This window comes from Nylanderia fulva, unplaced genomic scaffold (assembly GCF_048542155.1).
Source record: "Nylanderia fulva isolate GAGA-0341 unplaced genomic scaffold, ASM4854215v1 Scaffold15, whole genome shotgun sequence".
Taxonomy (NCBI): Eukaryota; Metazoa; Arthropoda; class Insecta; order Hymenoptera; family Formicidae; genus Nylanderia; species Nylanderia fulva.
In genome coordinates this window covers 2080927-2105440 of record NW_028189730.1, presented here as the reverse complement: position 1 = coordinate 2105440, position 24514 = coordinate 2080927, and the positions used below count along the sequence as shown (strand labels likewise).

The window sequence follows — 24514 nt, the reverse complement described above, 5'->3', positions numbered from 1 at the left end:
TCTCCAAATTTTGCTTTGTAAACAAATGTATGATTTAATATTTGGCTTTAAAATTTATTGTAATAGAGATATTGCAAATAGATAAGTTTTTGGGATTTTAAAAAATCTAGAACAAAGATAATGAGGAATGAACTGAAAAGATCTAGTTTTTTGATGGCATTAATAAAAAAAATGGTTACTGACGGAAGATTAATATGCGTCATTAGAAGAAACTTGATTTATTCGATTAATTAAATTCAGAAGTAACCAAGATAAATAATTTCACTGTGTTGCATTTTATTTATTACATCTTGTATTAAAAATTAATTTATTTAAAAAATCGTACTAATATATATCTATCGAAGACGTTATAGTCGAAGATGCAACATAAATATAATTAATTTGAAATGGAATTAGATTCTGCGCGTGTTCGCGTGTTATTAAATTCTTTATGAATTTTCCGTCTTGTCTGATGCGCAAAAAAAGTTCATTACACACAAAGCACGCGACTTTACATCACCTGTATGCAGTTTTTACATTGCTATATATACTTTGGCTTTAACCAACATTGTCGGAAGAGAATCGTATCGATCCGTAAATGTTGTACGACGACAACGTTAGCTTGCAATCTTTCACTTTTCATATATCGCGATATTTCTGAGTATCTATGTCAACTCTCGTCCTCGATGAAATATTTACGTAGCTTACACGACAATTATTTTTCGTCTCTATACACAAATGCTTACATAGTGAATTTCTCCTCCGCCGACAGTAAAAATAAGAATGTTATATTTTTATCGCGTTGACTTATTCCCTTTGGGACATCTCGAGCTTTGATTTTTTTTATCTCATAATCGATTAATTTTTTTTCTAAAAAAAAAAACAATTTATGAAAGGAGGAAAAAGTGCTTACTCACGTCTAGAACCTAGAACAACAAATTACTCTAATGAGGTTTTCTCCTTCTCTCGCACGAGTACTATGTTTATTCAAGCGCGAATAATATACTTGTCCCGTTGTTATTATTATTATTATTATTATTGTTAATATTGTTATTATTGTTATTGTTGTTGTTGTTGTTATTGTTGTTGTTGTTGTTGTTGTTGTTTTTGTTATTCCAGCTTTGTACCTTAGCGAAATTAAGCGTGACCTCTGCGCGATTAACGTGATTATACACGACCCGTGGGTGGGTGTGCAATCGTGTCGGTCATCCGCGACGATCGCCGGGTCAAATGGATTAATTGATGCGGTAGGACGGGATGCATCTTAGTAGGGCCTGGTATGATGGAATCATCCGGTGGAACGTCGTCGTGGAACGAATCAACGTTTACTTCGACAAGGGCCGTCTCCGGCAAAACGTTTCCAGCCGCGCGCTTTCTACATTTTCTCCTTCGTGCAGAGACCACCGGTTAAACAAAAGAGGTCACACGCATAATTATCGCCCGATACGTGTTATCGGTCGTTCGAGAAGGTGCGACCGAGAAGCCAGACGCGAAGGAAAAAATTTTCACAGCGGCGTCGCGAATGCGATTTTTAGAAACGAGCTCTTTGCTTCGGAGTAGAAAAATTTGTGCACCGAACAAAAATGATTAAGTTAATAAATATTTGTTTGAAATAAATAAATATTTTATTCGTTTTGAAAAAGATTTTCTTTTATAACGAATAAATATTTTTTATATTAAATCAATAGTTTTAAATTAATAATTTATTTGGCAGTATTGAAATATATACTTATTTGAGTTCAATAAATTTTTTTTTCAGTGTGTTTTCTTGTTAAAAACGGTCCCCGTTAAAATTTTTGTGTTAAATATTTAACACAATCCTGTGTTAATTTAACATATTACTGTTTTGTTAATTGAACTTAAATGTTAAATTAAAATAACAGAAAAAATGTAAAAATAACAATGTGCACCTATTTTTAATTTTACACAATAAATATATGTTCTGCTTTATTAGTGACAAGATTTATCTGTTAAAATTTACAGAAAAAAATGTTGATTTTTTATTTTATAATATCTATTTTATAAAATCTAAAATTAACATATTTTCTGTTAATTTTTACATTAAAAGTATGTTAATTTTACACAAAATTTATTTTAAATTATTTAAAGTTTTGCATTTATTTTATGTTAAAATATTAACACTATATTTGTATCTCCATTTAACATATATTCATATTCATTTATTTTGTGTTAAATTAACACAAAAATTTCTATGAACCGTTTGGGACATGTGATATTTGTTAAATTTAACAGAAATTTTTCAACTGTGTTTTAAACCAGAAGAACGATAGACGAAAAATAATAAAAATTGAAAATATTGATTCTCTCTCTTATATACATATGTAAGAAATATATTTTATAAATCAGTTTGATATAAATTCTTCGTGAGAAATTTTGTTGGGAAACATGTTACATGTGTATTACTTTGATCGATGTACGAATAAATATGTATAAAAATGTATAATGGGGGGAGACTTGCTGCTCTTCTTAATATTTGAAGAAGGATAAGATTATTTGCATTTCTCTTACAAAGGAAAACGACTCTCCGTACTAAAAATAATGATTAATAATACTCGGAAGTGTAGAAATAATTGGCGATAATTTTGCGATTTTTTTTGACGAGTTGATTTTGATGAAATGAAACGGAGGGAAATTATTATTGAATATCGTCGCTGTTGTCATCGACGTTATCTTGTAATACTTTTTTTATGCGAATTCGTCTTTAGCGTAATGGAGGAAGCTCAATATGAGATCCACCAGATAAGTCGCTCCTTCTAAGACGCATAACGAACCCACAGCAAGGCCGATCTGAAATTATGTATTTTGAAATTATTTATTTGTGTGTGCAAAATGCTACACAAAACTTGATAAAAATAAAGCAATATATTTATCAAAATTTAGAATAAATTTCCTACAAACGCTATCTATTTTTAAATATCGAACAAATTTAAGAAAAGTAATAAGCTTGTGAAGAAAATAAACAAATAATAATTTATGTTGCATTTAATTCTAAGTATTTAAGTAATAAATTATTTAATTTTAATATTTTTTGGAAGATTATTTCTACAGATGATTAAAATTAAAATGTATATATATATATATTGAATCCATTTTTGTAAATTTATATTTTTTTCACTCGTGTGAAAAATAATTCTCTTACCGTAATTGGGAAAACTTATACCTACATTCTTCAATTTTTTAACTTTATTCTACTTGTTCGAAATTCGACTTACCTGCCTCTCTGGTGCATCGTATATGAATTTTTGGTCAGGCTGGTAACCGTGCCAATAGTGAAGAGCTGTTCCACCTACAGCTACAAACATGAACGTTCCGACAAAATTCATGATGATTTCCTGTAAAAAGAAATTGCATTTGTTTCGATCAAATTATTTTAAAATTTTTGAACAGTGAAAGAAAAATTGAAATTTCATGTTTATAAAGTTTGTTAATGAAGAAAAAAATTATTTTCTGTTAAATGTGTCAAGAATTTCATTGATATGATACTTAATTCTCGAAATGTAATCTCTCTTGTGAAAAATGTGATTTTAGTTTTACTGTAATTTGACGTAACTATTTAATTATGAAATTTGCACGTCGACATGCAAGTACTTACCACTAGAGTCTTTTTGTGCTCGGTATTTCCAAAACAGTAGCTGACGAGCACGACACTCGTGTAGACGAAGAAGCCGACGAAGACGCCGGAAGCGACAATCTCGGTATCGGGATTTTTGTCCTCATTTAAGTTCCATGTTCCACCTACACCCAAAAATTCTCCCCCATATCCTGTACGATACAGGATCAGAATAATGAGGTTGAGAACCTGAAAATTGATAAATCATGAGTATTTATTTGTGCAAAATGTCACGAGAAACTTAATAAAAGTAAGGCAATATATTTATCAAAATTTAGAATAAACCTACAAACGCTATCTATTTTTAAATATCGAACAAATTTAAAAAAAGTAAGCTTACGAAGAAAATAAATAAATAATAATTTATTTTGCATTTAAGTCTAAGTATTTAAGTAATAAATTTTGTAATAAAATTTTTATATTTAATAACTTTTAATAAATATTTTATTTAATACAACTTTTTTACTGTGTTTCGACAATAGCTATAATTAATTTCGAAAATTTGAAATTTAGGTGATCGAAGAAAAACGAAATATGATAATCTTATTATTATCATTATAAAAGTTTTCTGGAGCACTCCATAGTTTCATGCAAGCAACGTATATAGCGTATCGCTTACTAAACGTGCGTTATCACGAGCGATAAGGGCAGTCAGAATGAATCATATACACGAATGTCCCTTGAATGACTGTATTTATAATGATTTTCCAACTCACGTTTTTTCACGATTGAATCAATGACCCGTGTTTATTGCACAACTTGCTAAGTAGAATATATGAGTCAGGTTAAATAAATTTTTTTACATGAAACTTAGTTTTGTTACATTGACCAGATACGTTACATCATATTAAAATGATCACAATTTAATATATTTTATTTTAATTGAACTATATAAATATATTTCCTAAAAGAAGTTTATTGAATTGATTGATCAACTTGGAGTCGTAAAAGATTTAATTAAATATATCTTTCTTCATAATTTTTCAACATTTAATATTAAACAGTTTCGTAACTAATTATAAGTCAAAGTTCTGATAAAATAAGTCACTCCAAATTAAATAAGAAGATAAGAAGTGAATTTGTTATGTCGAAAAATTCCTTGAATTTTTTACTCTAAATTTAACAAGGAAAATATCATGATTTTCAGACACTCTGCAAAACTATTTTCCTTTTCCACAGGTACACGTTTCTCACGATGATTACGACATGCGAGCGAAAATACTATTGTCTCACCAATTTCAGCACTTTGATCACTATACTCGCAATAGTCTGCAGGGACACCATGCTTGCAATAAACTTGGTGTTCAACACCTTTCGCCGTGAAAATGAACGAACAAAATGAAATCCACTATCGGGCGCTTCCCGAAGCGGAAAACCAAGCCCTCTTTATCTAATCAGATGATATAAAGAATATGGTTGAAACGAGGATAAGAATCGTAGAGGATCAACGCACATGCGCGATCTCTTATCGAGAGATAATTTTTGAATCGGCTTCTGCGTCGAGTTTCTTCTTCATTTTTACAACAGAGCGCTATCGAAAATAATGGTACCGATCAGAAAAATTGATCAGCAACGACTTTTCAGGAGCTCGGTCTGGCCATCAAGCCGCAGCAGGTTGCCGAGATGGAGGCACACGTGGACGACATCGACTTTGAAGCCGTCGCCAAGGAAGAAAGGGCGACGAGACACGACGTGATGGCACATGTTCACGTTTTTGGGAAACAGTGTCCACTGGCTGCACCCATCATCCACCTCGGCGCGACCAGCTGCTACGTGGGCGATAATACGGTATGACTAATTTATTTTACTATTATGAATGATGATTATGAATGATGATTTTTAAATTAGCTAGATAAAGATGCGATAAAAATATGTAAATTTTCTAGATAATCATTTTTAAGACTGCTTATGTGAACACAGTTATAAGACAAATGTAAATTATAAAAGGGATATAAAAATATATATGTATTCATATTTTTATTTATAAATTTTTATCGCTTATACTGTTTAGTTCTACTATTTAAGTATTTTTATGTGCTATAATTCTAAATCAAAATTATCTGAAAATTATTCTAGATCATCTATATAATTTTATTTAGATAACAGCAAACACTGATTACGAAGGATATTGTCTAGACCTGGAGATATGTCATATGATTTATAAAAAACATCTCTTAAATTTTAATTAAATTTCGTAAGATTAATAGAGGCAACTAATTTGTTAATATTGTTGTTTTGCGAAGGATCTCTTGATCCTGCGCCAAGGCTTTGACATACTGCTCCCGAAACTGGCCAGCGTAATTCGGCGTCTCGCCAAGTTTGCTCTCGAGAACCGCAGCTTGCCTACTTTAGGCTTTACCCACCTTCAACCCGCACAGCTGACGACGGTCGGCAAAAGGGCGACGCTATGGTTACAAGAATTGTTGATGGACGAAAGGGCTATTCGTCGGGCTAGAAACGATCTCAGATTTCGCGGAGTCAAGGGCACTACTGGCACCCAAGCATCTTTTCTTCAGCTGTTCAATGGTTAATTTTTACTTTATTTCATCAAGAGCAAATGAGAATATGTAGACTCGGAATTAATTTTTTTTTCAGATGATTTTAAAAAATTGTATTTAAATATATATGAATCTAGTTTTTATAATAATGACAATAAAATTTTTATTATTCAGATCTCTCTCAAGAAGAATCGAAGTTACAAAAACTTGATAAGCTTAATGAAACCTAACTAAAATTTTGGGAAATAACTGCTACAAAATTAATGTTAATAGGCGATGCGGAAAAAGTGAAGCGATTAGACGATCTTGTCACAAAGATGGCTGGTTTCGAAAAGCATTATGCTGTTACCGGACAGACGTACAGCAGAAAAGTCGATATAGAATGCTTGAACGTCTTGAGTTCACTTGGTGCGACTGTTCACAAGGTGAGCTAAAAAAATTCTTCGCGCAACAGCTCTATATTAAAACACAACCTTTCTTCCAAAAATTATCTTCCCAATTAATTTTTCTAAATCTTCTTCAGATCTGCACGGACATTCGGCTTCTCGCGAACATGAAAGAGCTCGAAGAGCCCTTCGAGAGCACCCAGATAGGTTCGAGCGCAATGCCTTACAAGCGCAACCCAATGCGCTCCGAGAGATGCTGCAGCGTGGCACGTCACCTGATGACTCTGGTGAACAACGTCCTTCACACCGCGGCGACCCAGTGGATGGAACGAACGCTGGACGACTCGGCGAATCGTCGGGTCACCTTGGCGGAGGCCTTCCTGTCGGCCGACGCGATCCTGATGACTCTCCAGAACATTACCGAGGGTTTGGTCGTCTATCCCAAAGTCATCGCAAAACATGTGGCGCAAGAGTTGCCCTTCATGTCCACGGAGAACGTGATAATGGCTATGGTGAAGGCCGGTGGTGACAGACAAGTACGATACACTTTTCTTTATTTTTAAGAGGATGCTGATCATGACTGTTTTACTGACTTTGACTTCAAGAGCTTCTCTTTTTATTGGCTATACAGATTGAAAAATCCTTCTCTACAATTAAAGTACTGATAATAATGAACGTTGTAATTTCGTACAAAAAACAATAAAAGTTAAACAATTACAGTTTTTTTATCGGCCTCTTGCATCAGCTCATAACAATACTTATTTAATACAAAAGTTCTGCAGTTTATTTGTGCACAAAATATGGCGCTCCCACTAGAGATTATATGAAAGAATAATACAGAAGTAATAAAAATAAGATTAAAAATAAGTTTGTGGAGAATTTGTCAATCTGTATATTCAATAAAAAGTGAACCTAACCTAACTTAAAGTCGGTAAAACAGAACAACGGCAGCATCCCCTTAAGTATGTTTATATTGGATCAAAATTTTGAGCAATTTTCTAAAGAGGATATCAAATTTTTATCGTAGGTTTGTCACGAAAAAATTCGCGTGTTATCGCATGAAGCTGGAGCGCAGGTGAAGCAACACGGCTTGGATAACGATTTGGTTGACAGGATCAAGAAAGATCCATATTTTGCGCCAATCTTATCTCAATTGGACGATTTGCTGGATCCGGCGACTTTCGTCGGTAGAGCTCCTGAGCAAGTCGTCGAGTTCCTCGAAGAGGAGGTGCATCCTATACTTAAGAATTACGAGGGACAAGAAAGTGAAAATGTTGAACTTAATATTTGATTCTCATCATGACTGTTTTACTGACTTTGACTTCAAGAGCTTTTCTTTTTATTGGCTATACAGATCAGGGAAAGGGATTTAATAATAGTTTAGTAAAAATCTTCTCGAGTGTTTTCCAGAGAAATTTATTATGTGATATCAGATTATATCAGAGTGGAGAGTGTGATTGGCTTTTAGGAATATTTTTGTAGGAAAGTTATGAAATTATGTGCGTATACACAATTTTATTCATATTGTTAACATTTCTTACATTTATAAAATAATTCGTAAAAAAATAAATCGCACTGTTCGCCATAGATGCACACGTTCTCTTTTATCATGTAGTATATATTTAGTATTCTTATAATCGTTATCTTTCCTCTTTTTTCGTTATCATACATTTTTTATTTTTTATTTTAACTCTTTTTGCCAATTTTACGATTCTTCTCTCCGACGTAACTGCTGTAACAGCAAATGAACAGCAGAGTGAAAAAGATAGAAAGAGAGATAGAAATAGATCGATAGATAAGATAGATAAGTAGGTAGATAGACAAAGACAAAAAAGAAATAAACGATAGAAGATGCACAGATTAAATCGGAAGTAGAAAATGAAATTGAAAGGAGAAAAATTATATTACAAGAGAAAAAGAGTAAAAGAAATTTGGCAAAAAGCACATAAGCTCTGAAGAAAAGATAGACTAGAAGAAGATAGAGAAATAAGAACAATAAATTTAAAAAAAAATAACGATAGAATAATGATAGAGAAATGAAATCACAGAAGCAACAAGAGAGTAAAAATACGATAATTTTAATAATATTTAAGAATATTTCTAAAGAGAAATATCCTAAAAGAAAGCACAAGAGATAGAAGAAAAAATATGAAACAAGGAGAAATAAAATTTGTAACAGACAGTAAAAATATAGAGTTGAGAAGAAAAACAATTTCTCAAAAGAGAACACAACGAAACAATAGAGAACAATTAAGACTAGAGAAAGTATTAGAGATACATAAATAATAAAAGAAAATATAGAAAGAAAAATAGTAACTTAATTGAACGGAGAAAGTTGATCTGTTAATTGCGTTAATTTTTAATAACGAGAAAAACAAGCTGAGAAAAACGAGGGGAAAGTTAGTGTGAAGAAGAAAACTAGAAAGCAAAATGGAAGAAGTAATAGACGGAAAAACTGAAAAAAATCTGTATTGATTTAAAGAATTAAAAATTTGTTTTTACTTCTTGTCTAAAAATTATTCGATCAATAAAATTTTGAGAGCGGAGAGAAACATTTATCACAAAATATTAAATTTATCGTGAAAAGTTTTAGAATCACGAATTACAAACTCTATTTCGGCACACAAGAAAACTTTTTAAATGAAATAACATTGATATTTATAACAGTACTTGGATTTTGCAAAAGCGTTTTAATTTTTTCGGATGCCTTTATGTATAAAAATATGTATATATGTATAAAAATTTGAAAATTTCTCAATTCAAGAGTCTGACATTATCTTCATTTTTGTTTATCGCGTATAATCTTAATTTTCCAATCTGCAACTTGATTAAAAATTTAATTTTTCAAAGATTGATTTATTTAATAATTACTAAAGACTTGTGAGAAAGATAATCTCATAAAATTCGACGTTTTTCGTGTTTAAACAGAAAATTCTAATTTAGTAAAATATTATTACATTGTATCACGGATTTGTACTTTAATTTCGCTTTTTGCATAACAATGATCAGCCTGATATGTCATTGAAGATTTAAACGGTCCAGCTTATCTTTTGTAAACGCGATGCCCCGTAAAGGTAGCCCCATCAGAGATCTTCCCGGACTCGACGAAGACAGCAAGCTGATCGCCGGCTTCGACGTCCAACAGGACCAGATTGCTTCCTCCGTTTGGTCCAGCGCTGACAACTGTTCTCCAGCTATCGGACTTGTTCAACTTACGCTTCAACGTCAACCGCAGGTCCGTGCTACCGTAGCCGGCGAAGCTAAATTGGTAGAGGCCTGGACAATGAGTGGTGAAGATGCCCGTCTCCGCCGCGTAGCCGACTCCTTTGTCCACCAGAGTCTCGGCGAGGACGAGTCTAGCTTCCTGTGATTACATTTACATGTATCACGTTCTTTTATATATCAATTTTTATATATATACAATTTTTTATATAGAAATGTTATATATATAACATTTTTATATATAAATTTTTTATGTGTATAAAATTTTTTATATATAAATTTTATATATATATATATATATATATATATATATATATAGAGAGATATAGAATAATATATATATAGATATATATATATAATATATATATATATATATATATATATATATATATATTAATATATATATATGTATATATATATATATATTATATATATATTTATATATATATATATATATATACAATTTTTTATATATAAATTTTTTTATATGTAAATGCGTACAATAATGATAAAATTTCAAATTGCACTCTCTACTCGGAGTTGACGGGACCATTAAATCAGTAATTTTTTTTCTCCTTCCGTGACGATTAATATTTATTATGGGTCTTTAAGCTGATTAAAGGACTGGTAATCTACTAATTTGCAGACTTTTATTCTCTTGCATAATAGCTACTTAAATTTCAGTTTAATCGCGATGACTTACATTCACCGAGCCTTGAGTGGCAGAGAAGGCGACGACCCCGGCGCAGTCGGCGGCGGTCGCCAGCTTTTTGGAACCGATCGTAGTGATGCCAGAGTTTTCCGGTGGATCTGGTACCGCAGCATCCGTGAACGCGACCACTGCCAATATCAGCACCGCCCACACCACCCTATTCAAATATACGAATGAGTAAGCACATATTTGTCAGCGCATTAAATAGCTGATTTGACTCTAGTAAATCCAACGAGCCAAATAATATATTTTTTAGGTTCCGATTTTTCTAAGTTTTACCCGACAAGTAGCGTGTTTTCGTCTCTTTTCAGATAAGTTTAAAAAAAAAGGGGCGACTAATTTAATTTCGTATACGAAGTTCTGATTTTCACGAATGTTGATTTGGAGGTGAGAAAACTCGAGCGTTCCGCTTTGAAATTACGCGAAACAAACATAACATAAGGCATTTATGCGTGGCAACAGGAGATAATACTTTGTTGCGTAACGCGTCACGTGGAAGAAAATTTTTTACGTTCATATATCACTTCTTTTTGCTCGGCTGCACGTTTAATGTCGCTGGTGCGACCATTCCCGGTAAAGTTCAGTCGGTTCGAGTTCTACTTTCACTGCTCGCGGCTACTTCTCGACCAAGTATGTCCGCAGGTTCGTCTTCTCTGCGCGGGCGTCTTTTATTCTCCTCTCTTGCTTTCTTGCCTCGTAAAATCATCAGTTAAAGGTTTTTATATATAAATAATTTATCATCATTTATATTTACAAATTAAATATGCAGAGTTTGCACAATTGTGACCGAATGGCATTAAAGAGTTTGAAGAGTTTGACGTTGCTTCGGATAATGGATGATAAAATTTATCTCTAAAAAAATGATATGATGCAACTTAACTCTTGCTATAAGCAAAATGAAATAGTCTCTGATATGATACGCACGATCTCGAAGTTAAAAGTTGACCTATTGAATATATAGAGAGAACTCAACTGCGCGTAAGTGTTTATATTATATCGGGAATACGATATTTGTGGAATTCTAATAAGCAGACGATTTACATTGATTGATTGATAGCCGGAACTGCAGCGAAGCCAGTCGCAAGGTCGACGATTATCGCGTTTTTTTTTTATTGCATTTACGTAATGTGATGAAGAGAGATCGATTAGTACTTTGCTACGATGTTATTAAAAACCTATCCTCTCGAGTGCATTCACATGCAAATCAGAAACTACGCCGTTAACAAAATATATCTATCTTCGTTACTATAGAATAAATAACAGAATAATCGACCAACATTGTCCGACTGTATTTATAATTACTTTATTTTTCCTTCTATAAAAAGAATATAGAAAAAAGATTTTTTGAAATTCAATTTATATTTATTAATAGAAGAGTCTGAATTAATTCACTTTTTCGGAAATTATTTATGCGCATGCGGTTGTAGGAGAAATTTCACCAATAAATTTTTGGAGCAATGCCTGGTAAAATCGGAATAATCACGTGTTAATTATATGATAATAAGATAGTACGAGCATATATAAAAAAAAAACTTACATGATGGTAAAAAGTGGTGTGGCAGCGACGGGTTTCCCGTTAGATCAAGCTGATCCTTCCGTGTTACAGGCAACGAATCGGACCTGGACAGATCCCGGGACGCTTTTATATCACCTCTTAGCCCGAACTAACGAGTCGCACGTCGACGCCAGCCTTTTCTTTCGTTTTGCGTCCCGTTCTACTCGCGGCGAATGCTCTCTTTCTCGCTGATTGGTAATCGTGACCCCTCTCCAATCGTCGATTGGCAAGTCGACTGGTCAAGTGGTGATAAAAGTGACAAAACTTCTCATCTCCGTCGGCGAGAAAGGAAAATAAACTTTGGAAATAAAGAACCATTACTCTTTTTCCGACAGTCCAAGAGTGCAAAATGATAAGAATAATAAAAAAAAAAAAACACACATGAATATACAAACAGCAATCAATCTATTTCATCAAGAAAATAATTTTTAATTTTTAAATTAAGAGTAGAGAAACAAAGATGCGCAAACATAATTTTTTGTCAGAAGTAAGGAAATAATTATCGATTTTATTTTTTCACGATATCTATGAGTCATAAAATTTTGCTGAAGTAGTATGATATTTCGAAACAATTATCTATTTTATTTTTTTTTTACAATATCTGTGACTCATAAAATTTCGCTGAAGTTTTATAATATTTCGACAGAAGAATGATTGTCAGTTAACGACTGTATTTTCGTGTCACGTAATTTATTGTTTATTAAAATCGTAATTGTATTCGATGACAGAGTAATCAAAGCGGAATTGCAAGAAAGAATATGCATCGATGTTATTTTTTTTTTAAATAAATGATATTTTTGATTGATAATATAATAATAGAAACGAATAATTAGTTTAACGTAATATATGATAAGAATCATCACACTTAAACAGTTTAATATTTTTCAGGAATATCATGAAGAATCGTGGACAAAAAGGCAAGCTCAGAATGATCATAAATTATATCAATTATGCGATGTCATTACGCCAAATGAAAAATTGTGGTAAGAAACGCTTATTATATCTAATGAACATTTTATAAGGATACGACACATTTTAGATTGAATAAAAAATAAATTTTATTTTTGTATTTTCAAGGATTTATTTTTTTGTGCCTTGACAAAAGTACTGATTATAACACACTATTGTTATTTTTAACATAATTATATATTAATGAGCAGACGGGTGTTTTATGCGATTTATTCAATATTTACATATATAAATTTGGAATGTATAAATATAAATAATATAGATATATATATTATTAATCGAAGGTTTTTCGCGATTTAGATCGAAGCAGGCACGGACTACTTTCACTTTGACAACGCTTTCCCGCAGCCTGCATCTCGATCGCCTTGGCTTTAAGCCTTCCTCTTACGTCTCGACGAGTTTCAAAGTTCCCTCTCGCAAGTTCTCCATTCTCCGATGCCACGAGATTCATTTCAACGAGATATATCATCGGCGCCATTCAATGCAAACGCGTTTAGGAGGGAAAATCTAGGTGTCAAGATGAATTCAAAACCGACGCTATCAATCGGATCCAAGGACCGAGAATCGCGTGAAAGTAAGTCGTTCTATATTTAATGATATACTGCGCCTCGCAACGTCTTTCATTGTTTGTGTAATATGGCGAATCAATCTTTCGAATTGAATCAACACGAAAACGATCTAAGAAACGATCTCGATATAACTCCTCTATAATGAAACTTTCGCCCTCTATTTATTATGTACAAAAGAAAAAGATATAACCGTGGATATACAAAGAAGACGACGAGAGGGAGATACAGGGGGTCGACAAAATAATGTGAACACTTGTGAAAGAGAGGTATTTATATTTGTTTGTTAATAAGATGTTGAACCGCCATTTGCCTTTTTTCAGTGGAATGTTGTCTCATTCTTCTATCTGCTAATTGCTTTGCAGATGTTAAAGGAGGAAATCTGCTTCTCATTCTTTTTCAAAATTGCCCGATGATATTAAGCTATTAAAATGTTTAAACATTTTCCCTGGCCAGTACAATTACCAAATTTGAATATCATCGAGCCACTATGGAAAAATTTTTTCATTCTCTTCTCCAAAACTATCCATGATGGATATTTGGGTTTGGTAATTATGCTGGCCAGAGAGAGTGTTTGGGCATCTCAATGGTTTAATATCATCGGACTGTGGGCAATTTTGAGGAAGAGTGAGAAGCGGATTTCCTCCTTCAACATCTCTAGGGCAATTGGCGGATGGAAGAATGAGACAACATTGCACTGGAAAGGGGGCAAATGATGACCCAACATTTAATTAATGAACAGGTATAAATATCCCTTTTTCACAAGTATTCACATTATTTTGTCTACCTTCTGTACAAGTGTCTAATAAGAGAATTTACACTAATAGATTGTCGGCTTGGCAAGCTGGGCCCTTACTCGGCCAATTGCACGCGCTCGCTTTTGTGTCGAACGTCAAGTGGATCGGACAATTGAAGATGTGAAGCGTGAATTTCTTCTTCCACTGGTCCCAATGACAGGCGTAGAACTTATTACAGAGACTGGGATGTCTGAAGAGGCCTGGCCTGGCGCAGTCGGTGGCGCCGTTGATTATTTGATCGGGATCATCGTCTTCTAGATCTTGAGCGATCGGTGGTGGCTCGAAGTCCTTCAGTTTCTTGCCAGTTCGAAGATTAAGCTGGAAGGGTGCGTCACTTGTTGGACGGAAATCTCTCGTTCTGATCGTCGTCGAAGACACGGGTAAGTAAGAAGACGACGGAGGGATGCTCGTCGTCGTTTCGATCGGACTAATTTTATAGGGTTGATCCGGAAAACTGTCATATTCGTTGTGGTAATTGTCCTCCTCGGAAGAGCCGTAGTTCTTCTCAAAATCGACGTAGATGTTGGATTCGTCGTAATTGGCGAGATCCACCTTGCCCTTCGAAGAGTCGATCAACTTCCTCACCGGGCCGCGAAGATTGGCGAAAGGATCGGCTTTGCATGTACACTCAGCTCCGAGTTTGCCTAGAAGAAGAGGATGTAGATCGCTCCACTTCACAATGACCTTGCCCTTGCCTTCTGGGGACTTTGTGGTGACTTCGTACGAGGATGTCGTCGAAATGGAAGGGGCCGTGATGGTATTGTACGCGTTTGGCACATACTTTGCAGTACCTCTGTCGTAGTTTGTAATCAATTTATCAATCTTGTCTCTCGAAATACCCAGGCTTGTCGGAGAACCACCGCCAGGAGTCCTTCCTGCGGAGGATGCCGTCGAGAAACCTTGACCGACGTAATAATTGGAAGGTCTGTACGTGGTAGGCGTGATCAAAGAACCTTCGTACGATGAAGGTCTCTTGTACGTTATTCCTGGACGCACAGTTGTCGCAGGTACGTCGTATCTCGCGGTGGACGTGAACACACCAGGCTTAGTCGGCTTTGCTGGAAGATATTCGGAAGATAAAGAAGCACCATAATCCTTCTTGCCGCTCGAATCAGTTTGTTGAATAAACCTGCTCGTCGGTTGCGACTGGGATATTTGAAGGTCTAGTCCTGTAACCGGTGTCGACAGGTCTAACAGTCGGCACAGCTACTGGAATCTTAGCTGCTTCAAAGAGGGTCGTTTTATAAATCTCTGGACTTTCAGTAGAATAAACTACGGACGAGACCGGGGTTGAGAAGCGGTGATTGGTCGGCTGAGTTGGTATTCTAGATCCGAACGTTACGCTGGCAGTGCTGCTCGATGATTCGTCGTAGACATTGCTTGAGAACGGCCTGGGCGATGAAATCGGTAAATTACTCTCAATCGGTGAAATCGATGACGTCGCGCCATTAATTCCAAGCTGAACGTTTGGTTTAGGATACGAGTAACCGGAAGTAGCTGACTGTACAGTGACACGACTCGGTGGAGTTGTTGAAGAATATCCAGGCGAAGGATACGAGTAACCGGAAGTATCTGATTGTGCAATGACACGACTTGGTGGAGTTGAAGAATATCCAGGCGAAGGATACGAGTAACCAGAAGTATCTGATTGTGCAGTGACACGACTCGGTGGAGTTGAAGAATAGCCAGGTGGAGGATACGAGTAGCCGGAAGTATCTGATTGTGCAATGACACGACTCGGTGGAGTTGTTGAAGAATAGCCAGGTCGGGGATACGAGTAGCCGGAAGTATCTGATTGTGCAGTGACACGACTCGGTGGAGTTGAAGAATATCCAGGTGGAGGATACGAGTAGCCGGAAGTATCTGATTGTGCAATGACACGACTCGGTGGAGTTGTTGAAGAATAGCCAGGTGGGGAATACGAGTAACCGGAAGTATCTGATTGTGCAGTGACACGACTCGGTGGAGTTGAAGAATAGCCAGGTGGAGGATACGAGTAGCCGGACGTATCTGATTGTGCAATGACACGACTCGGTGGAGTTGTTGAAGAATAGCCAGGTGGGGGATACGAGTAGCCGGAAGTATCTGATTGTGCAGTGACACGACTCGGTGGAGTTGAAGAATAGCCAGGTGGAGGATACGAGTAGCCGGACGTATCTAATTGTGCAATGACACGACTCGGTGGAGTTGTTGAAGAATAGCCAGGTGGGGGATACGAGTAACCGGAAGTATCTGATTGTGCAGTGACACGACTCGGTGGAGTTGAAGAATAGCCAGGTGGAGGATACGAGTAGCCGGACGTATCTGATAGTGGAATGACACGACTCGGTGGAGTTGTTGAAGAATAGCCAGGTGGAGTTAAGGTAACAGACAAGCCAGCAGTGTTGCTAATAGACGATGTCTTCGTATATCCAGCAACATTACCCTCGAATGCTTTTTCACTGATATTTTCTTCATTCCAAGCAGGTCGGCGTTCGCTCGTGCTTACTGAGAAGCTACCACCACCTCCGAGGATGGCAGTGGTTATACCTGTCCTGGTTGCGCCGGTTTTCGTAAATCCACTCGGTGTGAAAACGGCCGATGTAGGTCGAGGATATTCTGGCGCAGCACTGGTCGCACCTTGTGATGAGGTAGATCCAAAAATAACACCACCTTCTATTCTACCTCCAGGAATGATAGACTCTGGAAGAGTGGCGCTGGTCGGTCTATAATCCGGCAGGTCATTTTCCGAATATTTGCCTGCATCAATGCCGCATCCGCCATCAGTTTTGAAACCCTGAGGACCCGTCGGTGTCAACCTTCCACTTGAAGAACTGCCTGAGCATCCTCCTGTTTCGGCACCGCCGCGATAAATTGTTCCTGCTTGCGACACGTACGCTTTACCGGTTGAACTCTCGACGAATCCTGGTCGAACGGAACTTCCTATGTATCCTCCAGGAGCGGTATGTCCAGAAATTCCCGGGGCGATGCCACCGAACGTCGAAGAAGGCACGGAAATTGAAGGAGTCGGCGAGCCGTATATTAAAGTTCCCGGTCTAGCTGATTCGACATTTACGGTTTGCAGCTCGTCTCTATTCACGTATCCTGATGTTCCGGAAGCCCCGATATATCCAGGTTGTCCTCCTCCTGTTAAAACAGTACCTTGACTAACGGCAGGAGACGAGATCGCACCGGGAACATTTCCATAATTGAAAGCAGCCCCCGAAGTAGAACCACCGCTAAAAGTACCTCGTACGTCGCTACCAGTCACGAACGCACCGATTTCATCTTTTCGAACATCGTAACCGGTAGGAACTTCATTGCCAAAAATGCTAACGTTCAAACTAGGTCTCGCAAAATCGGGTCTCCTGTAATCTGGCGTTTCAGTACGATCTCTCACTCCATCTTCTGCTCTGAGCAAAGGATAAGTCGGTTCTCCATGTACTAAGAACACAGGAACTGTATATCCTTCCTCGTCGTATCTTGTTCTTGTCGAGGTACCGCCGATTACTCCAGAAGATGATACACCACCGCTTACAAAATGTCCGTCCTCAGCAATCGTATGCCCGGAGACGGAAGAAATTCCTGAAGTTACGGATTTCGAGACGTCGCTACCGAAACCAGTCGCTGACACTCGACCTGAGCTTGTCGAACCTTGCAAAATTCCGCTCGTAGAATATCCAGTCGGTCCTTCATATATTCTTGTCGATCCTCCGACAGCTCCGGGATGAGACGATTGAATTCCAAACGACGAGCCGGTTCTATCGAACGGCTGACCTCCAGGTTGAGCTCCTGAATAAGTGCCGGTAGAACCCGAGTAACCATCAGCACTAAACGCACCGGAGCCTGTATATAGATTTGCTGAACCGTCGTATTTAGAACCAGTGGAATCTACACGAATATTGACGGATGATCCGGGTGATGCTGAGGATGCCAAATAACTCGGAGGTCTGCCCGTATAAGTTGCACCTGTTGTCAAATGACTTCCGTCAACGTTTCCGAAATATCCTCCCGTCGCAGATCCAGAGAAACCTGTAGCAATTCCTCCGGTATATCCACCAGAGTATCCTCCATCGGCTCTGTATCCGGTAGATGCGGTATATCCGGCATCGCCAATTTTACTACTGGACCCAGAATATTCTCTATTACTTTCAGCGATGGTACCAGGAGATATCGAACCGACCTGTATACCAGACGATCCAGTATACGTCGGTATAGAAGATATCGTGCTTCCGTATCCGCTCGGTTTAGAATAATCGATACCGATTGGACCAGCCGATCCTGCATATCCCCCGGAAACCGCGCCGGCACCGGAAGTATGTTTACCGAAATATTCCGCGGTGGATCCTGCAAAGTTCACTCCATGGACGCCGGTCGTTTTGGAATAGTCTATGTTAGAGGGACCCGTGACGGAGTATTCCGGTAAACCACCGGTGATATAACCACCACCGACAGCGCTTCCCGAAGAGCTTCCCGCTACGGTGTATCCTCCGTAATTGTATTCCGTCCTGGTGTAAGCCGATCCAGATTCCGAGCAAGCCGGGACCAGCCAGGGCCATTCGCATATTAATCTTCTTTCGTCAAACACCAGGCCATAAGGACAGCGAAACTCGAACGCCATTAACTCCGACTCGCCTGTCGATTTATCAAGTTATAATATTTATTCCTTTTAATAATATTTATTTATTCTATTTTAAATAGGATATTTATTCACACAAAAATTTTCTCGAATTATTTAGATGATATTGTCGATAATAAATATAATAATTAAAATAAAAAATAAACTTTACATTTTCTTTATGAATTTATCATACCCAGATCCATGCAAGCGAAGAACCAGCGACAGTTTTGCGGATCTGCATAATAACCAGGTTGAGAGCATTCGAATCTCTTCGGTGCAACCGGAGCAATCTCGCTGCTACCAGGACAGGGTGAACCCTGAGGCAAGGAACCCGGCCAGACGCAAACCTCGGTTCGCTCATCGAATGATAAACCGGCCGGACAGTCGAATTCGAAGACGGAGTAGTCCTCTATCGCTTGATTGAATTTCACGCAGCGATAGAATCTGTGAAATGGGACAAAATGAAACAAGCTTCTCTTTATATCCCTCTTATGTTGAAATTTAAGATCGTGTTATCTCAGCTATTTCATCTCACCTGTTGCAACTCTTGGGATGAACAAAGTAACCTTGTCTTCTACAGACAAACTCGGTCTGCGTGTTCTCGCGAACAGCTCTAATGTGTCCCTCAGTATCTACTACACGAACCACGCGGTAGCTGGACGTTTTCGCTCGACTAGGATACGAGAATTGAATTTGCTGAAATTATAAATTTTAATTTACAATCTTGGAAAAATAGAACAAACGAATAATTTAAAAATTAAATATCGATAAATTAAATATAGAGATATAAATAAATTCTCTGTTATACATGGAGCTCGTCTTCCAATTCGTTCAGTACGGCCTGTCGCGATTTTCTTCTAAACTCCGTGAAAGAACGCCGTATTTCCTCCGTGAGTGGCTCCTCGCATTCGGTTTTTATGTCGTCTTCTATGTTTCTTACCGCTAAACCCGCCAAATCTCGCAGCAACGCGTATTTTGTCTAAAATCAGACATCTTGTACAGATTGTTTTTGCAAAGCAAGTATTCAATCTATTTCTTGATTTTTAGTAATTTTTTTTGAGAGAGCAATTGGCAGATTTGTATATACCTTTATTCCAACCGAGATCTTATCCTCGAAAGCGATCCATGTTTTGTTTTGAAACGCATAAGGCGCCGTGAGATCTTCATCTCGTTCCACGGTCCATTCCCCATCATTCATGGCATCGCAAAGCTACGGTGAGGATCGAATTAGTTCGACGATAGACAAAATGCAATTGTAAAGTAAATTCTTTGTATTTTAAAAGAGCAATTAATAAATGCAATTGAAAAATATGCGCACCTGTTTACGATCGATGGCTGTGGGTTCCTTTACCGTGGTTTGCGATCTAGGAGCGTTCTCGACCTCATTCTTCAAAGAGAATCTGTATGCGCTAGCTGGCAAAGTTATCATAAGCTTCTGTTTGGGTGCACCTAATTCGCTTATCAAATCCACCAAACTATCCGTATTTAGTACGTCGAAGAGCCCCATCAAACGCGAGGGATGAAAAGTGACGAAGGCTCCGTCCTCATCCGTCAAATAATCCGTCGATAACGTAAATAGATCGATATATCTATAATAGAAAAAATAGAAAATTGAAGATTAAAAAATATTTTCCTAAAAAAAGAAAAATAATTCTTACTTTACGAGTTCTTTAATATCAATCTGCTTAGCCAGATCCTCCGGTTTACTGGGTAAAGCTAGGAAAATCCTTTTGTCGTAAGATTTTCGTATCATTTCGTCTTTCAGACTTTTGACGAAATTGTAAAGACGCTCTTTGGAACCTGCTGTCACATTCAATTCCACGCCATCCACCTTGAAAGAATGAAAAGTTCTTTAATTAATTAATTTATATATCAATTTTTTTCATTGTTTCGTGATTTAATTTTCATGTTTTTTGCATTTCAATTTATTTCATATTTATTTTGATAACAATTTATTTAAAAACAATAAAACGATAGTAATGCGAGTATATAAGTATACTGTACCTCTTGAATAACAGCAATAATCTGAGCGATAGCTTCCTGTCGAACCATGGCGGAAGTTCTGAGCGTCATTTCGGGATCGTATATAGAGATTACAAATTGAAGAGACGGATGCATCTCTTTTAAGGACTTTTGCAATTCGACAATATCTAAAATATCATCAATAATGTCATTCATTTCAGAAAATGTAAATTTAATTGACAGAAAATTCTACTAAAATTAATTATATATTTATTTTATTTAAATTGATTCAAAAATTGGACTTGTCAACTTTTATTACAGTCACCTCGGTGTTAATATATATTCACTTCGAAAAAAGCGGTACACTTAAAATTTAACAAAAATCACCAAATTTCAAATGACAATAACTTCGTAAATAATAAAGATAGAAAAGTTTCTAAAAAATGAAAATAAAGCTTGGAATCTCTACTTTAAGAGTCTTTCATTTTAATGTTGCGAGATAAATTTATTAAAAATGGCGGATGACAAAACGAGAAAATGCAAATTTGAAAAATAATGGTCCGAGTTTGCCAAGGCATATGGCGTGAGTCAAATGTCGCAATTTAATGGGATAAAAAGCATATGATAGTACAGAGTTTTACCTTTAAAATGCTTTTTTATTCATCTCGATACGATGATTTTTCGCAGAGTTATTCACATTTAAAGTAAAAAGCTACCTTTTTATTCAAATGCGAATATCTCGGCGAAAAATCATCGTATCGAGATGAATAAAAAAGCATTTTAAAGGTAAAACTCTGTACTATTATGTGCTTTTTATCCCATTAAGTTGCAACATTTGACTCACGCCATATGCCTTGACAAACTCGGACTATTGTTTTTCAAATTTGCATTTTTTCGTTTTGTCTTCCACAATTTTTAATAAACTATCTCGCAACAGTGAAATAAATAGATTCTTAAAGTAAAGATTCCAAGCTTTATTTTCATTTTTTAAAAACTTTTCTGTCTTTAATATTTACAAAGTTATCGTTATTTGAAATTTGGCGATTTTTTCCAAATTTTAAATATACCACTTTTTTGGAGTGAATATATTTATTTAATTTTCTTAACTGCATCTTGCAAGAATATATACTTAACGCTGCATGTTTCATTCTTAAACTAAACTTACTGGAAACCGAGAGATTTCGCACGTCATGATGCTGATGCATTAGAGTGGTGCAGCCGCATATGGAGTCGGCCAGTGGTTCAGCTTCGAGGGCGGAAGTGTAGCAGAGAATTTCTCGGACTGGCGACATTTTTCTCTTCGGACATTCTGATGGCAGATTAAAAAGGCGTGTTCGATGCAGGAGTGAGTTTCACACGGTTGACATCATCGGTCACCGGTGCGTTACGCATTATACATATATGATTTATGTTGCTATATATATGTATGGCGGAAAAAGAAAGAAGCGGAAGATGATCCGCGAGAGATTAATCTCCGTGAATTATGCGAGACTGATTAATAATCAACGGTCCCGGATACATTGAGGTAATAAGCATGAGCAATTATCGCGCGACTGATTGAGCGTTAAACGTCGCGTCAAGTTGCGTGACGTTCCCGTGTATACTTCTTGTCGTTGCATATATAAACACATCTTTATAAATACTACAAATGTCACTTCTCGCGCCACGTGCGGCTCGTGGAGAATATGAGTAAAAATGAGACAGTATATATTCTTGACTGTGTAAATTAACTTGTTTTAATGACTTATTGCATAACATTTCGTCAAAAATAATGTTTAATGAAGAAGAAGAAAAACACACGTTCTGTTTTATTTAATTATAATATGGGCCAGTATCAATAATAGAAAAGAGGCAAAATGTGTTCTGAATCATCGCGTCATGTGATTCTTAGAGAAGCGTTAGAACATCGAGTGTATACAGATTCCACTGGACGATATAAATGGTATCATCCTTGTGAGAATAGCTGCTCCAGTCGTACGTGTCGTAATTCAACCTTAAAGGACGGTAACGTGTATCCGATACGCGTCGTAACGCAATCGGCAGAAGATCGCTTTTTGCATCGGACGCACCGATGCGTCCTATTTAACTCTGTGTTGTGTCATGTGCCATACAATTTTCATCTTATCCGAGAAATCATAGAAAATATGTATATAATCTATATTGACATAATCTTTATTAATGCGCATATATATATTTTTATTTTTGTTTCACGATTCTATGACTCTTATGATTTAATGAAGTTACATCATAGAAAACGGGACATTTTGTCCTTTCAAACTTTTTATTTACAAAAAGCTTTTCTTATTTTCAGTTAAAATTTATGTAATATTTATGCGTACATATAAAAATTATTTATGTCTAGTTTCTTACTTTATATCGTAATATGTAATGTTTTAACTTAAAAAATGTCGGAAGGTAAATAATTTTTATATGTCACTGGAAATAAAAGGCCATCCTTGCAAACTAATATCAGCGACGAATAAAGATAAAAGTATATAATTATAATTTTATTATAGATATTACATATCTATAATTTAATTTATCTAATAAAATTCGTAAAAATATATATATGAATAGATCATGTAAAAAATTAGATATGTAAAATTAAACAATATTTTACATGTTTCTTTATCACTTATATATCAAGAAAAAATTTAATCTAATTTTTTACACGATCTATTTATATATATATTTTTTAAGAATTTTATTAGATAAATTAAATTATAAATATATGTTATAAATTTATTATAGATATTAATTACATGTTGAATAAGATTTCATCATTATTTGTAGTTTATTTGCAAGGTGGCCTTTTATTTTCAGTGACATGTAAAAATTATTCTTTATTATTTTAAAATCAAACGATTTTATCATGAAAATCTATATCAAGAGATTTATCCTCAAAAATCACACTTACTCGTCGCAGTTCCGAACGCTATGAGCGCGAAAGATATTACGAGAATTATTTCGCGACCCCACATTTTCTTCAAGATCCCCGGACGAAGAACACCGAAATCGCGACAAATCACAAGTCGGACAGAGACACACAGGGGATCACCCTAGAACTGTTGAGCGTCGCATCGAGAGATCCCGTACGAACAACAGGATCTTCTCCGTCTCCTTTTCCACCCCTTTCTCTCTTTCTCTTCTCTGTCAAGTGGAGGATCCTTCGAGTTCGAGCGCGCGTTTTGCACTGAAGTTTCGGAGGACGCGTGCTCTCTTAGTAAACCTCGGCCGGATGGTAGCGAGGACCAAAGATCGAAAGGGAAGGCACCGAGAGAACGAGCCGTGGAGAAGCGAAAAAAGAGGGAGCGAGACCGGAGGCCATCGGGATATCGATGGGGATCGCCGGATCGCGGGTGGGGTTCTGTCCCAGTTCGGGACACTTTCCGCGTTTGATGTACGAGATGCAAAAGGTTTCTCCTTCTTCTTCGGGGTTCTTCTTTTTTTTTTTTCGTCGGAATAAAAAATATCGAACAGTCGGGAAGAAATCTGAATGAGGGATATTTCGATAATGTCGCGTCTGGATAAATTTTGGAGTGTCTAGAGATTCTTGGAGAAGTCTCGGAGATTCGACTCCCGAGAGAGATTATTATAGAAACGCGCGCCGCGATAGTTTGGCTCAAACTACCACCTT

The 24514-nt window shown here is 36.4% G+C and overlaps 4 protein-coding genes and 1 long non-coding RNA gene across 5 annotated transcripts in view; 2 read left to right on the top strand and 3 right to left on the bottom strand.

Moving 5' to 3' along the window:
• Adsl (adenylosuccinate lyase) overlaps positions 1–8424 on the top strand; it is a 25137-nt gene extending 16713 nt beyond the window's left edge. Inside the window, exons 2-6 of the mRNA XM_029313050.2 lie at positions 5195–5398; positions 5854–6136; positions 6382–6533; positions 6632–7030; positions 7522–8424. Coding sequence (XP_029168883.1) covers positions 5195–5398; positions 5854–6136; positions 6382–6533; positions 6632–7030; positions 7522–7785 — 1302 coding nt within the window. The 3' untranslated portion in view covers positions 7786–8424. The remainder of the gene's footprint in view (positions 1–5194; positions 5399–5853; positions 6137–6381; positions 6534–6631; positions 7031–7521) is intronic.
• Positions 2279–5001, bottom strand: Ssk (smooth septate junction protein snakeskin). Its single transcript, XM_029313060.2, has 4 exons — positions 4844–5001; positions 3593–3799; positions 3213–3332; positions 2279–2787 (listed from the first exon to the last, which is right to left on the bottom strand). Exons 1-4 carry the CDS (start codon positions 4892–4894, stop codon positions 2686–2688), a joined length of 480 nt encoding a protein of 159 aa, XP_029168893.1. The 5' UTR covers positions 4895–5001; the 3' UTR covers positions 2279–2685.
• C1q-VP (C1q-like venom protein) lies at positions 7895–12141 on the bottom strand. Its single transcript, XM_029313058.2, has 3 exons — positions 11966–12141; positions 10420–10585; positions 7895–9858 (listed from the first exon to the last, which is right to left on the bottom strand). Coding segments are annotated over exons 1-3 (489 nt in total). The 5' UTR covers positions 11968–12141; the 3' UTR covers positions 7895–9537.
• Positions 10636–20226, top strand: LOC146724081 (uncharacterized). The gene is made up of 6 exons (XR_014924213.1): positions 10636–12470; positions 12872–12966; positions 13253–13526; positions 14346–15077; positions 15159–16678; positions 16782–20226. It is a non-coding gene; the product is annotated as an uncharacterized LOC146724081 (long non-coding RNA).
• LOC114938915 (uncharacterized) lies at positions 13147–24514 on the bottom strand. Its single transcript, XM_029313059.2, is given in 11 exon segments — positions 13147–15446; positions 15448–18929; positions 19109–19359; positions 19451–19611; positions 19724–19894; positions 20003–20125; positions 20234–20504; positions 20574–20746; positions 20920–21065; positions 22043–22186; positions 23795–24514. Coding segments are annotated over 11 exon segments (6099 nt in total). The 5' UTR covers positions 23859–24514; the 3' UTR covers positions 13147–14333.